This window comes from Drosophila miranda, chromosome 4, assembly GCF_003369915.1.
Source record: "Drosophila miranda strain MSH22 chromosome 4, D.miranda_PacBio2.1, whole genome shotgun sequence".
NCBI lineage: Eukaryota > Metazoa > Arthropoda > Insecta > Diptera > Drosophilidae > Drosophila > Drosophila miranda.
In genome coordinates this window covers 29,901,793-29,919,746 of record NC_046677.1, presented here as the reverse complement: position 1 = coordinate 29,919,746, position 17,954 = coordinate 29,901,793, and the positions used below count along the sequence as shown (strand labels likewise).

At 46.1% G+C, this 17,954-nt stretch overlaps 1 protein-coding gene across 1 annotated transcript; it reads left to right on the top strand.

The window, feature by feature from the left end:
- Positions 1-14,611: 14,611 nt before the first annotated feature.
- Positions 14,612-16,382, top strand: LOC117189115 (secretion-regulating guanine nucleotide exchange factor). The gene is made up of 4 exons (XM_033394122.1): positions 14,612-14,953; positions 15,055-15,306; positions 15,362-16,134; positions 16,205-16,382. Exons 1-4 carry the CDS (start codon positions 14,936-14,938, stop codon positions 16,299-16,301), a joined length of 1,140 nt encoding a protein of 379 aa, XP_033250013.1. The 5' UTR covers positions 14,612-14,935; the 3' UTR covers positions 16,302-16,382.
- Positions 16,383-17,954: the final 1,572 nt, after the last annotated feature.

Here is a 17,954-nt window from a genome sequence, read left to right as displayed (position 1 = left end):
TCGTATCATCTACTCGTAAAACCTCTCTCTGGGACCACCAATGGCCGGGCTGGGCCGAGTCGGGCCGGGGTAAAATATGCACAAAAGAAATGGAATGAAGTGTAACGAAACTAGTCGTGACACAATTTTTGATGCAAATTGCACAAGTCATGGCCCAGCCATCGCATCGACAGATAAAATATCTATCCCTCTGAGAAAATGGTCAATTCATAAAATTCCTAAGCCAATAACATTATCGGCTCGTAAAAGAGCGAGCGAAAAACTGTAAAGTACAACAAAAAACGAAAGTTTTTTTCGTATAATATTAAATTTTGGTCGAAAATGTCCCTCCCACACACACACACAAACACACAAGTAAAACGTTTCCGAGGGAGACGGAGCCATTGGCAACAGATAAATGAGGCACTCGGGAACAGGCGACAGCAACAGCAGGGAGGAGGAGGAGGAGGAGGAATACAGTAAGCTGTAATATGTGTTGGCCAAAACGAGCATAAAACGGAGACCGATACAATCCCAATTGAATCAATTGAATTGAATCGCTAAGCAAAGGTTTGAGTGTATCGTGTGGGGGTACAAATAATGGGGGATGGGAGCAAGGGATACCCTGGGAAGTGCCTGACAGAATTTGGCAACAATATAGTACGAGTACAAAGTGTGTTTCATAGAGTACTGGAGTAATACTTTGGAATATACAATCCTAGACCATGGAGTCTCCCTTTCAGTTTCTCGGAAGGACATGCAGGGTATTGCCCTGGTCCCAACGCACCCTAGTCCTCTACAATTTACTCCCCTTTTCACTGTAGTGGAACCCTTTTTCGCCACGGAAGACCCAAAAATATCGTCGCGAACACGACGCCGGGAAATAAAAGTAAAAATTGATGTCTTCAACTGTCGCAGACGGAGGAGTGGCCGAAGGGTGTGCCTGAGGACACATACGGTTGCGGTCTCTGGGCGTAGTTTTCCATTTTAGTGGCATCCAGCAATTTGCTGGATGATGCAATGCGGTGGGGTTCATATTTATGATTCGATATTCCTGTGTTTGAGTATAACTTAATGCAGTCTTCGGCTAGATGGATGGGTGGTTTGAGCAGTTCCTGGATGGATGGCAATCCACGAGCGGGTTTCAGCTTCATTTAAATCACATCTCGTTCGCCACTTACTGGAAAACGTGACTTTGGGCCTTGGGAGGGGATGGTTCTGCCCGCCTTTGCCATAGAGAACCAGAAAGAATTCAGCATTGGCGAAACTTTTGCAATTGAAAACAAAGTGAAACAACTTCAAGGGGAGAAGGTGGAGTAGGAGGAGCAGGAGGAGCAGGAGGATCGGGTCTGAAGTGTTGTGCACTGAGCTGTAAGCAGTTTCTCGAGTATCTTTTCTCCAGACTCACACCGCCCCCCTTTTCTTGAGTAAAAGTTATGTTTCCCAAGTCAGCAAGTGCTCCCTTGTCGTCGCGCTGTGAAGGTTGTCAAAATCGCATTAGTTATTGATTCGATTGCCATACATCTGGCAAATGTTGTTATACTAAATGCGTATGTCAGTCGTGTCACACGGATACGTATACGGATCCGGAGTACTTAGCATATCTATGACATCTTCCTGTTCGACTGGGAAGTGGGGTGGGGGAGGAGATTGGTAAATGTTAAATGAAATAAATGAAAATGATTAGGAAACATGCAAACACACTCAGGATGTGTCGGATTCCTGCTATCTCTGCTCAGTCTCCTGCTATCCCCATTGTCCTGTCTGTTCTCCTTTGTGGTGCACACGAATTGGAATTGGAAATACTCCCACGAATGGCATGTATGGCTGCTTTAAGAAAGCATTTCCCCAAGCAAAATGTCAGCATTCATTCAGTGGATGAGGCTTTGAAATAAAATAATGCATGCACTCGTATGAATGGATATTTGCTTCATAGATAATAAATCATTATATTTCCTGTGCAAATAGGAATTGAGTCAGACACGGAATAGTGTCTCCGATGCAGATACATGCAATTTAAGGATAAAGAAACCCCAAGAAATGGTTAGAGTCTCGTTCGAGTTTCCATTAATTAACGAAAAAGCCTCTTTCTACTTTAAAGTACATCCGAGTATGTGCGAGTATCGGGAGGCTATAACTTTTCTGTACATGTATAACTTTTCCATCAGAAGGCATGCAGAGGATGGCAGAGGAAACTTTAAAAGTGCACTGCATGAGAGTGGCAATGGGAATGGAAATGGTTCAAATGATGGCACACAACAAGTTGCCACAACTTTTCATTACAAAAGCCAGAAGCAGGAGCAACAACACAAGTCTGTTCCCATTATAGCTCCATGCGGAAAGCAGATGGAACAGAATAAAAAGGAGCTGGGAGATGGGAGCTGGGAGCAGGAACCACCACTGATGGCCCGGAACGATGCTTTGATGCTTCTGGCCACACAACAAGAAACACATAGCTATACTCGTACACAACACGCTCGTATACAACTCGTTTCAACCAAACACAGTAGAAAACTAATGAACTCGTTCTGGTTTGCTGCTCGCACAGCAGCAAAAACTACTGAAAAACAGCAAAACGTTGACAAAATGGCAAAAAGTTTTCCATTTATTGAGGTTCTCCTTATTTTTTTTTTTTTTGGTGGGTGTCTCCTGTGACTGCTCCATAAATATTCCATGTAGGTAGGTAAATATAAAATTAAATGTTATATATGCAGATGCACAACTAGCTTCGGGCTCGGCGCCTTTCAATGGGACATAAAACATTTGGCGTGAATCATAGAGAAAGACAGAGAGGAAGAATCTGAATCAGGTGGGTTATAGAGTTCAAGGCTCTGTTTGATGTACGAGTATTATATTGAAATTTCTGCTTGAATTTTAGATTTAATTAAAAGAAGAGATGACCTCAGTGGCAGGTTGATTTATTGGAGTTTCCATGCTTCTGGTTTCCAGAGATCTTTAATGTAGAAAGACTTGTAGAAGGCTTGTAGGAGACATGTGGAAGCCATGTAGGAGGCATGTAGAAGGCTTGTAAAAGGCTTGTAGAATGCATGTAGAATGCTTGTAGAAGGCAAGTCGAAGTCGTGTAGAATACTTGTAGAAGATTTCTTTGTTTTCCCATATCACTTTTCCACTTCTAAAGAACCCTTACAGTAGTTTTAAACACACAATTTCGAATGGAACATTCCAACCATAGATCATTCTTCCCCCTCGAAACTTCCCCCCCTCCTTCCTCTGTTGACTTTGCAGTGAATTTGTCTTCTGTGTCCGTTGAAATTCGCCATCGCTTACGGTATTCTTCTCTTGATGATTATTATTATACTTTTATTTCCACTTGTTCTAAACAAGCATTCAGGCAGCTGGCACTCGACAGATTTTTCTTGCTCTAGTTGAGTGCACTTGAGGGCAGAGTCTGTCCCTTTTTCTGACTCTCCATCATTCTCTCTCTCTGGCGACGTTACTGCTATTCACCATTCAGTAGTCGCTATATCCATTTAAAAAAACAAAAAACAAAAAGTTGTACAAAAAATATACAAAAAAAAAGAAAAAGAAAAAACGTTCACGTTCATTCATGCTCATTATCCTGTAGATTATTCGGTACTTTACAGCGCTCAGTGCGATAATAACGATGTTGTGTTTGGAGCCAAGGACACTGCGAATACACTGGAAGACATTTGGAGTACGAAAACAGGGGGAGTTCTGGTCTCTGGTGGAAGTTTCATTGAATGAAATGTTTATCGTCTCATAGCTCACAACTTTGTCAGTACTTTCTTTCATTTGGGTGTCCCGTCGCTTCTTCGACTGTATCCGTCGAGCTTGAGGCTTTCAAGCTGCTCGATTCTAAGCAGGGGGCAACTTAATGCAGTTTTGGCCTCGTCCTTGTCCTGTTCTGCTCTGTTCTTTCCTGTCCTGTCGCTTCTCGTTGATGATGATGATGATGCACTTGATATTTGCCGTATGAATGCGGCTTTGGGTGAAGCAGAAGCAGAAATCTCTTTGCCATTTAAAGCAGATTAAGGCTTTGGCCCTTCAGTCCATATATATTTCGGACTCTTTGTCGTATTTGAGAGGTAGAGGAGGTCTGAATGCTGGTGCGACTACCACCAAGGAGCCATTCAAGAGTCCTGCCTTTTGTTGTCCCTAGCTCCGACTTTTACTGCACATTTCGAGTGTGTGTGTGTGTGTGCGTGTCAGTGCCGGTCCGGGCTGTCGTTTCGGCTTTTGTGGATTATTTCGCATTTACTCGTACTACCGTGTGGCAAGTCCTCATCTTACACTCAGCGCACTGCGTGCCTGCCAGCTTCAGTTAATTTTTGGCCATTTAAATGTTAAATATTTTGTGAGGATTTATTTAGTTCCACGTTACCTTTTGGCTCGCTCGTAAATCCCCACGTGTGGGTTTGTGCAGAGGTGTCTGTACGTACTTGTTGTCGGCTCTAAGCTCGTCAGGCATCCTATCCTCACCTCCGCTGTACCTTCGCCCGGCAGGACCTCTCCCTAATGGACCTGCTGCCTGGCTGGCGGGCTGGCTGCCTGCCTGCCGCCAAGCCGACGTCAAGCTGTTGTCATCATCGCCGCTAATCCCCCGCTTGAGTGGCAAATGCCGGGCCCTTCGTATGCACAGCCCTGGGCGCCGCTGATGATGATGTCCGGCTTAGGTAATGGCAATTTAATAAGCTTCTAAATGTTACTGTCGCCTCTGGGGCTACGTTTTGCACTTAGCCATCGGCATTGGCCTCCGCACAAACTATGGCGATTAGGCGATATTTGTCAGCTGAGCCAAGACCCAATCGGGGTCACCAGGTGGGTGGACGGTGGTTTTTTTTTTTGCCCCCTCGACATTTTAAGCCAGCCATCGGGTCGGTCGGGCGCTTTGCTGGCTAACCTTCAACGGAGCGAAAACATCGGGGACTCCGGCTTAACGAAGGGACAACTTTTGAGTAAAAAATGAGCATCGGGGTCACATTTCTGCAGCAGCTTTTTATTCTTAATTAGATTCTCCGATTTCCTGTGAAATGCAAAGTGTACAGCAGGGCTTAATATCGTTTCCGAAATGCTTTGTCTTTCTATCTTTCAACGGACCCAAGTGCTCGGGGTCACCACTTTAAACAAAAGAATAAATAGCCTTTCTGGCTTTTGCATTGGTCACATATTCAAGCGAGTTTAGATCCCAAGATAATTCATTTTTTTCTGCCATTTTTCACAGCCAAACTACTGTTGGGGGTCCCCTGTTTTGGACCCATTTCCAAGCGTACCTCAGTCGCTGCAGCAGGACAATTTCAACACGCAGGACGCAAGACGAGTTTTACATGCAACACTAATACACGCAGCGAGAGGACCAAAAGGACAATTCACAAAGTCGACAAGCGTAAAATTGACAAACGTTCTTCGTCCAAAATGCATTCAACATACAGGCCAAACAAAGCCACTGGAAGGACGGCTAAAAAGAGGTGGATGGTCGGATAGAGAGGGTGTGAGAAGGACACACAAACGTACAATGAAAGGGTGACAACAAGAACAAGGACAGCCACAATGATTGTTGCCTTACGCTGCTTGAGCCTGTTGACGATTGTTAGTGAGACATTGACTGAGTGTCCGGCCAGAGGAGCAGATACTGACAGACGCAAAGGCCGGGTCCAGAGTCCAGAGTGCAGAGTCCAGAGTCCAGAGTCCAGAGCGAGAACCAACTTGGAGACTGCCCAGCGGACGGACGATTTAATGACATTCAAAGTGTCGAGTGGACTTGAACGTAGCAGAGAGCCGGGCAGAGACGGACATTGCCTTCGTCCTCTGGCACCCATCCATCCATCCATCCATCCATCCGTCCGTTCTACGGCTCTGCTCCTGCTCCAGCTCCTTTAGGCGGTGGGTGTCAGAGTGCATTCTTGTTGACTTACTGACACTTTGGGCCATGTTGGCGCCGGCCTACCCAGGAAATTAGTGCCACAGAAGGGTTGTCCAGCGACCAGACTGGGGGACACACCCCTCTGATGCAACGACTCCTCATTATTCAGCTCATTTGCATGCATTTCATCCGGATTCTCCATGCCAGAGTCCACATATTTGTCCACTCTGTGTGCTCCTTACCCAGTACTTATGTTTTCCTCCTTTTTTGTTGTTCTTCTTTTCCTTTTTTTACCAGTTCTATTTTGTTGTTGGTGGGGCAAAGTGGAAGCTTCTAGGAGATTAGTTGCACTACAATTTGGAATCCCATTTGGGGCAGCTAAGGGAGTGTGTACCGACGACTTCCAGATGCTCTTTGCCGAGATATAAGCTCTATATATTTCTAGATAGTTAGAGATTATCGTACATTCAAATCAAAAATTCCAAGATTTCTATAAAATGTAGATACAAATAATTGAAGAAACTGTCCAGAGCCATATTATCTTTCTCCATCTTTCGGAAATACTTGAAAATATGTAGAAGTTTTTATCTTGTTGTCTAAACACTTTTAAGAGGACAGAAAATTACCGAGAGGCACCCAAGAGGCCAACACTTTTTAGAACTAATCCCAACTATGGCCCCCCCCTTGGTAATCTTTGACCTCTTCTCTGCTTGGGTACATATATATTCCAATTATTTCCAAGCACTTTCTTCTGTCATCATGCATGTACAAATCTTCATTGCAGTTTCCATTTATGTAATCTGCTCAGCAAATGCCTGCCAAATACCTGATGCCCCGAGTGATGGGAGAGCAGAGAACAGCAAAGAGCAGGCCGATTTACCAGCTTGATCTCTGGTCCAGGAGGGCGGACACCATCTGTTCATCTCATCTCAACTGTGTCTGTCTGTCTGCCTGTCTGTCTGCCTGTCCAGAGTTTTGTGTTGTGGCCCATGTAATCGCATTTGGTCGGCTCTGGGCCCAAAGTCGAGACGAATGCAATTTCTGTCCAAAGAACTTGTTTAAATAGATTTTTGGGGACAGGAAAAAACAATGCAGATGCAGATGCAAATGAAAGTTGAAAAGATGGCAGATGGTAGATGGGCGTGGAGAGGAAATTAAGTGTTTGTTGTGGGGATTTCTGGACAAACGGTTGAAGATTTTTCAGGTTTGCTCCTGAATGCTGCGGGTTGCAGGCACCTTTTGTTGCCACTCTTCGGGCCTTGTAATTAAATTCTCAAATTGTCATTGGTTTTGGCAATAGAAAGTCATGCAATGTTGATTCCAATTCCAAATGGAATTTATTTAGACATAAAAACAGAAGAAGAAAACATGCATTCAGGGGCGGACGATTAGAGTTGGCTAAATGGCCATGGGAGGGTATTTTCAATGGAAAGAGGGTGAATCAGTCCTTCAATCGGACCTTCAGTTCCTTGCGCTGAAGTGTCTCTGGCATTGATGGTGGCTACGTTTGCTCATAAGCCCTCATAAATCCGAAATGCTCATTAAAATCCTTGCCAACTGGCAATTGAAACGATTTAAATTGCCAATTGAAATCTCCACTCAATCGAAGGACCGACCAGTACCGAGGACCGCCAGCCACTAATGAGGCAAGGACGAGCGAGCAGTTCCCATCCGGGAAGAGGGATAGAGAAACCCGTGCCGGGCCTAATTGCATTTAAATTGCCACTCGTGTTATGTTAACAAATAATTAGTTGCCCATTGGGCATGAAAATAGACCACCGTCTCTCGAGTTGTCGAGCCGAGCTCGGGTTTAAGCGCAGCCAAGAAGGCGTGGCCCAAAGGCAACCAAAGACAAGGACAATGCAGACACTCACAGGGAGACAAGCAAACGCACACACAGCTATATAGCTACACGGACAGCGAACCGCAGGAGCAGCGAAGCATTGGTGGCGCCTCATTTGCATAAACTCCGCTGCGCCACTCGAAGCTAAATGCGGATTGAGGAATATCCACGGATTCACGGATACGAATACAGTTTCAGGGGCATACTTAGACGAAAGTGTAAGCGTGAATGCAAAGGGATCCCAGGGATCCCACTTTAAGCGACTTGGGCAATCCATTTAGGTAATTGAAATTTATTTCAACGGCTTATCGAGCAAGTTATTTGCTGGTAGTACCTACTCTGATATGTACATGGATCTATAGATGTAAAACTGTTCTTTAGTTGCATCAAGTCAGTATTTGCAGTGCTCATGTATGTAAGATATTGCTTAGATGATAGTTTATTGATAACTTATTGAACAATACGTTATAATTTTCATGGCTTGATCTCGGCTGATTTTGGCTGCTGCTGAAAGTCTGGTCTGGTCTGGCTGCTGCAATTCTCTTTTTACAACTCCCTTTGCTGTTCCCCTTCTTCACTGCTGTGCTCTCTTTCTGCCGTTGCTGCTTATCTGCTGCTCATCTGTTAATTATCTCGTTCTGCTGTTACTGCTATCGCTCTTCTGTTTGCCTGCTGTTAATCTGCTGGGACTCTGATGCTGATCTGCTGTGACTGCTCTTACTGCTGTTGCTCGTCTGTTACTCTGCTGTTGATATCCTCTTACTCAGCTGTTAGCACTGCTTGTCTGCTGTTTGTCTGCTGTTAATGCTGTTATTGATGTTACTCTTCTGCAGTTACTCTACTGATCTGCATTTGCTCTCTTGTCTGCCTGCTATTACTCTGCTTCTGATCTGCTGTTACTGCGGTTATTGCTTTTGCTCTGCTGTTTGTCTGCTGTTACCACTGCTTGTCTGCTGTAGCTCGTCTGTTACTATGCTGTTGATCTGCCCTTTCTCTGCTTTTACCTCTGTTACCGCTGTTACTCCGCTGTTGGTCTGCCGATACCGGCGTTCCCCCTTGCTATCTGCTCTGCTCTTTCAATTGGCAATCTTGCCCGTTTCTTCCATTACATATGTAAATATGTAAAACAAGACTTCAACTTCTTGGCTTATCAAAGGTCAACATTAGCACACTGTAGTAAATCCATGCTGGACAACAGTCAGCCATTAAACATTTATACAAATTCAATGAATTGTGGCCTTTTGCCGTTCGGGGAGCCAAGGTTTCGGGTAATGCACACACACACAAATTAATTATTAGTTGGAAACTAATGCAATGATAGGACAACAAAAGCATTGATAATAACAACAATGAGAACAGGAAGAAGCCCGAATAGGAAACGGAAGTGACTCGCATCTACATATACGTCTATACGTCTAAACGTCTATACGTTGGAAAATGTGTTAAAATCTCCAAAGATTAAATTGGTTTTGCAGCCAAAGACAGACAAGTCGATGATGATGATGATGATGATGGGGTTTGGGGATGCTAGGAAATGGTAGGATTACGGTTGAGACTGAAGGTGCAGGTCATCAATATCCTGTCAAGCGCAACAAGGCAGCATTTTCACAGTTTCCCGACAATTTACAGTGGGTGGAAATGGCATATAAGTAATTATAATTATGGAAGGTAGATTAGGGGATAATTAAAGCCTTAAAGGGGGTCCCGCTATATAGAAAAGGATCCCCTATTAGCCTTTACATAGCCCACAATTTGTGCCACTGTGCGGCGATAGTTCAATGAAGCATTTCCGGGTCCCCGTCCGCAAAAAACCAAGAGGCATGCAACGGAGCATGCGAAAATTTGGCTAATACGGAATGCACGCTAAGAAATTCAAAGTGCATAGATTAAAGCGCAATGAAATTGGGCAAGGGCAATGCGAGAGAGACCCGAAACTACAGGGACTTCAACCTCAGGAGCAAGCCAGACGATTCCCATCTCCGGCTCTTCGCCACCTTCTGCCAGGACCAGGACCACGACCAGGACCAGGACGAAAGCAAACTTAATGCAATCAAGCTTAATGCAGCGCAACGGCTGCCCGACGACGACGGCGATGGCGATGGCGATGGCGAGACGACGATTGGAAGGAGAGATTTTAGAAGTGAAGGAACCAAAGCAGGAGCTGGAGCCTGAGCTGGAGCTAAGTGAATCCTTTGGGTATATACCTGCGGTGAATTTTTAAGCAATTTACATAATAATTATCGAGCCAGAGCCGCAAGCAGCAAAACCAGAACCGAACCGAACCGAACCGAACCCAATGGAGAGTCCCGCCTCAATTATCGAACAAAACTTAAACTAAGTTGATGCTTGACTTTGTTTCGTGGTCCGAGTACGAGAGCTCGACTATAAATTGAAATTGAATATTCAATATCGTTGTCTCAGATTGTTCGCAACGAGAGCCTGATTTAAACAAAGCCGAAGCCATTTCATAGAGATCCAATTGTATGATTGGCACTAATGGATGCTGGCGGAAATACAATAAACTATTGAAAGTGCAGGCCTAAAGGCCATAAGCTTTGTTCATTAGCAATAAATGTGGCCATGGCGTAAATCTCCATCTCAAGAGGTAGGAGATGAACGAAATTAACAACGAAATTATCACTGAGAAAATGGCAGACAACGTCAACGGAAATATATCCGACAACGACATTCATTGCGTTCCACTCATCCGAAAGTGCTGATTTTTGCTATCGAGCATATATGTATATCCGCTTCGTTTCTTCGTCTCGCATTAGAATACGAGCCCAGTTTTGAATATTCCGCTCATCCGAAAGTGATGATTGGTGCTATGTCCCCATTGTCAGGCGTTCAAATTCAAACATGACTCAAATGGTATGTGTTACGCATCAGGAAAAGTGCAACTACTTGAAATTGAGACACCACCCAAACGATTGAGCGGTTGCCCATCGCCAAAGATCCCCTGATGTCCTGAGCAATTGGAATTGTTTTGCCGGAATGTCAGCTAGTTATAAATACAGATTTAAGGCACATTTTCCCTAAAGTGCTCACCGAAATTTCCATCTAGCTATGATGACTGAAACCCAATGATAAACCTTAAAACTTAACTACTTTCAAATCCAAGTTTTAGCCAATATTTGCCTATTTTTGTGTCTAGAAATAAATTTCCTTTATTTTCGTGCAAATCGGAAGTATAGCCAAATAATTTCAACTTTTCTCAAGAGAAAAACTTTAAGTCAATCGGGAAAAACAATTTTTGAAAAGTGCTTTTGCTACAAATCCAAGCGCAACGAAGGATTTTCAAAAATATTTGACATTTACATTGTGCAGGGGAAGTGCCACAGCAGGACACAGCAGGGGGGGAGGGGGGGGGTGGGGGGGGAGATGTTGAGCGGTTGTTTAACTTAAATTGCTTTGCCGGCTGCCTGACAGAGGAGGAGGAGAAGGAAGAGAAATGGCGAAACAAAAGCCAACAAATGCAACTTTGCTCAATGCGCTTCCGTTTCCGCTGCCTCTCTTCATCTTCTGCCCCCCTCCCTCCTGTTACCGCTCGATTTTCACCATCGGTCGGGACCCGGGGATCTTCCCCGTTTTCAGGCAACTCCTTGGCACAGCCAAACTTTGGCATTGTTGTCTTTGGCTGTTGCTTGTGGCAATCACTTTCATTCGCTTTTCCCCCCTGGCAGGCCCCCAAACCCCTCCCCCACCCCCTATGTTCTCCGCAAAAACCGCCAAACGCTTCCGTAGGACTCCCTCCATGCTGCACCGCCTCTAACAAACGCCAGCAACCACCTTCTTTTGTATCAAAGTTTAAGTATAAAATTTAGTTTTTTTCTTTTTATATTCCAGCAGAAAGGGTACTCCCACTTTGAGCTGAGGTTTGCCACGCGCCTGAGGCAGTACTTTCCAGTCTATAAGGAATATAATTGATGGTTATACATGAATATGTATCGCGGTGATCGGAGTAGAGTTAGGTCTTGCTTCAAGTATTAGAGGAAACACCAGAATATATATATTAAGTATATAGTACATCCCATATCAGGACTCCTCCGTTAAGGGTATCCAACTATTCCTCGATGAAGCTGTCACTTCTGTTGGCATTACCGTAGCTGCTTTTCAAAATATATACCAGTATTTGCCGCGGCGTCAGTTAGGTTGATTTACCCCATGGATTCGCATTCCATACGGTTTTTGATTGAGCAATTACGCCAGCGACCAGGGGCGCCGGGAGCCAGGCGCCAGGCGCCAGGAGTGAAGTGTAGCGGAGAGAGCTTTTCAAATTTCATTTAAAGTGTCAGCCACGCCAGAAAATATTCCATTTTCATAATTTGACAGGCATTGCGGGCAGAAATATTCGGTTGCAGCTCCATCAGAGTGGCCCCAAACTCACACAAACTACTGCAAGGGACTCGTTTCCGCTTGCATTTAAGCATGTTTGAGGTCCTGTCATTTGGAAAGGATGATTTGTGGGCTGGCCTGAATACGCAACCGCTTGGGCGCAAAGCAATAGACAACAGCAGAAACCGCAGTCATGATTAGTGGTTGTCATGACCTTTGTCCTCTGCTTGGGTCCAGAAGTGCTTGGGATACAGGAGGGTGTATGCTCATAGGGGATGGGGGGATTGCAACAACAAAAGTTCAATATTTCCGATAAGTTAATTGCGGATTTCGCTTGCCAGTGATGCCAACGACATTAAAGGCCAAAAGTATAATTGCAAGTGCCAATCGGCAGCACCCCCAACCCCACCTTCCTCTCAGTGACACTCTTACCACTTTGGCTTATCACACGTTGGCGCTGTCCTTGCCCCACGCGCCATGCCACATCAAGTGCTAACCGCAGAGAAAAAGGAAAAGAAAAAGGAAAAAGTGTAAAGGAAAACAAACAAAACGCAACCTGCAATGAAAACGAAACCGCAGAAGCGTGAGGGGCAGCAAAAGTAAAAGCTACGTAAGCCATTTACTCGTTAACTGTTAATTCAGGGCGGGTGCACAGCCAAGGGGGAAGAGGGGAGGCAAGGAACGGAAGGGATCGAGAGGAACGTGCACGAGTGGCATGACAAAGCGACGACGCCGCCGACATAACACATTTGCACATCAAATTAGATTTAATTTCGAAAAAGCTGCAAAAAATGTCTCTTTTGGCAGAAGAACAACAGAAAAAGTGACACAAGACCAAGGAAACACGCAGCGGCAACAAAAAACGGGAAATAATGTGACAACCAACAGACAAAAGGTCGTAAAGATGCCGAAAACATACAGAAAATGGAGTCACGTGTCCGGGGGCCCTCGCCTAAATTACGCTCCTGGGAGCAGAAACCCACACAGATCCGCACATCCACTCACATGCACCCACAAATGCAGTGGCAAGTGGCAGAATAGAAAAAAGTCTTTTGGAATACACTTATTCCCAAAATTCTGCTTATGCGGAAACAATCCACTTTTCGAATTTCTTCATTCTCGCGCCTACTGAACTCTGCTGCGGTTTGACAGCACTGAACTGCAATTAACATATCGATAGGTGCCATTAACAGGATTGTGTCTGTTAACAGATCACACATTGGCGCCAAATGTAAAAATTCAAAAACTATTAATTCAGGCCTATGTTATGTTGAAATATCTTTTGTTGGCTTTAACTGGACTTGGATCTTTTTTCTATAATGTAAGTTGCTTATATTTCGAATCCGTTGCATAATTTTTAAACATATCTTCCACAGTACATTTCATATTCGAATTTCCACGCACGGCTTCACGGGTTCTTCAGTCATTCTTCTACAAGGTGACCACAGGAAAAACACAGGCTACAATAACCCTTCATCATATTCGCGCTAAGGACAGGGCATAACAATCCATACTGAAAGTCCAGTAAAAAGCGTTCCCTCAGCGAAACAAAAGGAAGCGACTACGAAATACCCTAGGAGAAACATTAGTTAGGAAATCCTTGATTCCCCGGCGGGACTTTCCCCTTCATTTATTGCTCTATTCAAATTTGATTGCCCTGTACGCGGGGACATGTTGATTCGCTTTGAATTTAATTGAATGCTGGACTTCCATTCGGAAAGGAGTCGCCTCCGACTGCCTCCGATTGCATGTGGAGCTGCCGTCTTCCGTGGCATGGCCACGGGTGTGGTATCAAGTGAAAATCATCGGTTTCCATTTGAGGCGCTTAGGAACGGCCCCCCCTGGGTAGGTGCGAGTAGGTGTGTGCCTGCCGACTGTTTTGCATTGCAAATGCGGACGGACCCACAGTGCATTCTTCACGTGTGCGAGGGGCGCTCCTTTGAAGGCACAAGGGGGGCTCTGCATTGCATGCTAGCCGAACATGGACCCTTCTAATGTCCTGCTGTTAGCAAAGTTGCGCTTTTGGTTTCCTCTATGGCTCGCCGGGATTTCATGGCACTTGTAATTAAAAGCCAGTTCCCCTACAAATGGCAGAATCTGTAAGGTGTATACTCGTAAGAAGAGCTCTCCTGCGGCGGGTTTCTATGGGTTCTCCACTGTAGGGGATGCGGGTTTCGTTGCACTCGCTTTTGGGCCAGGCCAAGCCCACTTTGTGGCTAACTAGTGTCGCCGGGTTGACAATTAAAACTTAATTAAAACCGCATGCACTTTAACCTTCGCCCTGAACTTTAATGGCGCTTAATTACCATATATTTACATGCAATTACCGTGATTTCGTGGCGTAACCATGGGATTACATAATCGCTTGTTCCCTCCATTTAAGCCAAATGAGACATTACCCTTAGCCAGCGAGTTATTAGCTGTTTTTTGGCTAAATTTTGCCTTGGGAAAAGGGAGAACCCACTCCCAATTCAAATGTTAACCTTGGCGGGAAGCCGTACAGAATCCACAGATAACAGAGGCTGCTAACATCTGTGCCGGCATGTGCCGGCAGAGCAGACCTGTTGTCGGGTAGAACAGCTGACAGCAACGGTCTGGCAGCACTCTGGCATTTGTTTACATTTTGTGGTGTGCACAGAACACAGAACACGCCGAAAGTGCAGAATATTATAAAAACCCCCGACAATATCAGAGTTATTTCACTTTTACATGAGCAGCCACAGGCAGAGGCACGCGTCCGGACGGCAAGCAGCTCCCAGTGGAGGCCAGAAAGCAGCACAAGTGCAGCAGCAGTGGAGCCCCCCAGAGCAGCCATCGACGGAGGAACAGCATTGTTGTTGTTGGCGTGACTGCGGCGTATTAAATCAGCGGCAACGACAGAGCGCGAAACAGCAACCGGAAGTGCAGCGCGAGGCGTGCAACTGGTGGCCACCGCAATGGAGGTCTTCGCCTGGGTAAGGCCCCCCGAAAGAGACATCGTCGCACGGCGATTCGCGATTTGAAATGCAAATTAATGAGTGATATCCTCTATCGTTTTTCGTGCCCTGTCGTGCAGGGTGCCAACTCTCACGGACAGCTCGGCCTTGGCTTTGAATCGGAGCTGTGCATGACGCCGCAGCGCCTGACCAGACACTCCTTCGCCCCCCAGTTGGTGCGCTGCATTCGCGGCGGCGGGGGGCACGTACTCGTGCAGGACACGAGCGGAAGGGTGCACGCCTGCGGCTGGAACAATCGCGGACAACTGGGCCTGGACTCGACGGAGGAGTGCCACAACGAGTTCCAGATGATTCCCTCAGAGTACTTTGAGGTGACACCAACGCTGCCATCCATCAAAGGCCACTTTCACCTCTCGATTCTTTCAGGAGGTGCCCATTGAAACGGTTAGCTGCGGCTGGGACATCTCTGGCGGGATAACCCTGACCAAGCGACTCTTCGTGTGGGGCTCCAACGCCTTCCAGCAGCTGGGGATCTGCCAGCGCGGGTTCATGGCCGTCCGTCGGCCCCTCCCCGTGCGGCTGCCCAAGGAGGAGCCCGCGCTGGCCATCAGCTTCGGGCTGCGCCACTGCGCAGTGCTCACGCAGGACCACAAGATCTACGTGTTCGGGCGGCTGCGCGTCATGGACCCCCCGCCCATCGAGCTGGACATCACGGCCACCACCCTGCACCGCTGCAACACGATGAAGATCCAGGTGCACAATCCGAACGAGCTGCGCATCGTGGCCCTCTCCAGCGGCCAGCACCACATGCTGCTCAAGTGCGTGGACCTGACCCAGGAGGGCGGCAGCACCAAGCGGATTCTGTCTTTGGGCGACAACAAGTTCGGCCAGTCCAACGCCTTCCTCTTCGAGGAGGACGTGCGGCAGCTGGCCGTCGGCTGGACCCACAATGCGGCGCTGCTCCGCAACAACGAGATCCTCATGTGGGGCCGCAACTGCTACGGACAGCTGGGCACGGGCTCGATCAGCGAGCAGCAGGCGGTGCCCCAGCCACTGAGCCTCCAACTGCCCGACGGCCAGACGCCTGCTCGCGTGCACATGGGGGCAGAGCACGGCCTGCTGCGGACCACAGCCGGCGAGATCTACACCTGGGGCTGGAACGAGCACGGAAACTGTGGCAACAACAGTACAGAGAATGTGTAAGCATCTCCCTTCTGCCAGTGGATTGGCTTTAAATTCAATTTTCAATCTGTTTTGATCAATTTCCAGATGCAGCCCTACGCTGGTGGAAATCCCGGGACGCGTGAAGTTGGCCGGAGCGGGCTCGGGCTTCTGTTACGCCATATCCGAGTCGTCTGTTAACTAATTTTATGATTAATAATTGTTACTTTGTTTTTATAGAGGGCTTAAGCCTCTGATGTAAAAATATGAAATATTTCAATGAAAACTTCCGTTTACTGCATTTTACAGTATTAAAAAAATATTTATGAGCTCTCGATATTACTTTTTTCTATCCATTTTTCTGGAATACCTAACACTCTCTATACCTCTCTAAAGAGCTGACCCATCGAAGGCTAAACCCACGAATAAAGTCGTATATTCTCTGATCTGAGGGCTTTATATAGATTCCTAATTATTGGATAATGCTGAACACCATCGAAAACCCCGATTTCCCACAAATGGTTAAAATCCAAGACACCTGTGATGGATTCTGCCCCGATGGCGAGATTGAAATGTAAGCTCCACATTCCAATATGATAGGATTGACTCGAGAGGAGGCTGCACTTTTATGGTCTCAAGAATGGCCAGAAGAACGTGCCCGGGATCCTAGTCGAGCAATTCACCGGCTCTCTCCTGCCGCTGACGTCGAAATGCCGAACTGTTGAATATCCCCTAGAAGAGTAAGTATTCTCGAGTTAAATTTAAGGTTAAGCCACCACTCCTCTATAGCATTTTAATGGATAACCGAATGCCCTACCGCAAGGCCTAGGATTGAGATTGCGCCGTGAGATTGTCTTTCGGATGCTTGATGCCCAACCGACTGCAAATCTTCTGGAGCCAATTCGAATGTTTCTGGCCTACAACCGGTTCCATCTGTGTCACAAACCAATTGAACTGTTCCAAGCCAAGATATGTGACCACTGTCTCACTGAAGTGCTCCTCGGCCATAAGACTTTTGACGAAGATGAATCGAAAAACATTTGTACAATTCGTGATTCTACGACTACGACTGCTGAATCTGTGCACCCAGTGTTCAATTTTGGGCTTCCCGGAATCCATCCCCTACCGGTTCATGTGCGCCAGGATCCAACATTTAAGCTCTGCTTTCAGGGGAATCTGTACCACGCGTCTGGGCGCCGCAAAGTTGCAAATCATAAGACGGTCTCTGAATGATTTCCCTTAAATTCTGCAGTTTTTCCTTTCTCCTCGCTTGGACGGGTTCTCCGAATGTTTACTCAAGCCCGCAAAAAGCAGTTGGATGTTCCTGCCTCCTACTTGTGGCTTTTGATGCCAGTCGACTCGCCGGCCATTACGGAAGCACGGCCGGGGAGTAAGCAAGGACTCCTTGCCAAGGAGTTTTTAAGGAATCCACCGAAACAAAGCTACTCTGCGAGTATATACCCGCAGCTGGCAAAGTCCCCAAGGCGGTGCTATTCCATTTGTTCTGATTTTAAAATCTCTGCCGAAACAGTCAGGGAGCAGGATGAACCGTTTGTTGTTTCCAAACTGAAACTAGTTTACTTGCCAGAAGTTTTACTCCTCAAAAAATTCGATTGAACTGAATTTGTCACTGCCAAAAGAATGGTATAATAATATAATATAATATATGAATTATTAATGAGTAAAACCCTCTGATCACATTGAAACTCCGAAATAAATGCATTATTCATCACAAATGGAATAAATATCCTCCCAATAATGTACTTCGTTAATTAAAGCTTTCAGTTAACCTTTGACCTTGTGTAGAAAATTGATTAAACAGCTGAGCAGTAGGACCGACTAATAAAATCCAAAAATT

What these genes read in the sequence shown, in the direction of transcription:
- LOC117189115 (XM_033394122.1), top strand. An exon ending in TTCCCTCAGAGTACTTTGAG is followed by an intron (nt 15,307 to 15,361) that starts GTGACACCAACG and finishes CGATTCTTTCAG; the next exon opens with GAGGTGCCCATTGAAACGGT. An exon ending in AACAACAGTACAGAGAATGT is followed by an intron (nt 16,135 to 16,204) that starts GTAAGCATCTCC and finishes ATCAATTTCCAG; the next exon opens with ATGCAGCCCTACGCTGGTGG.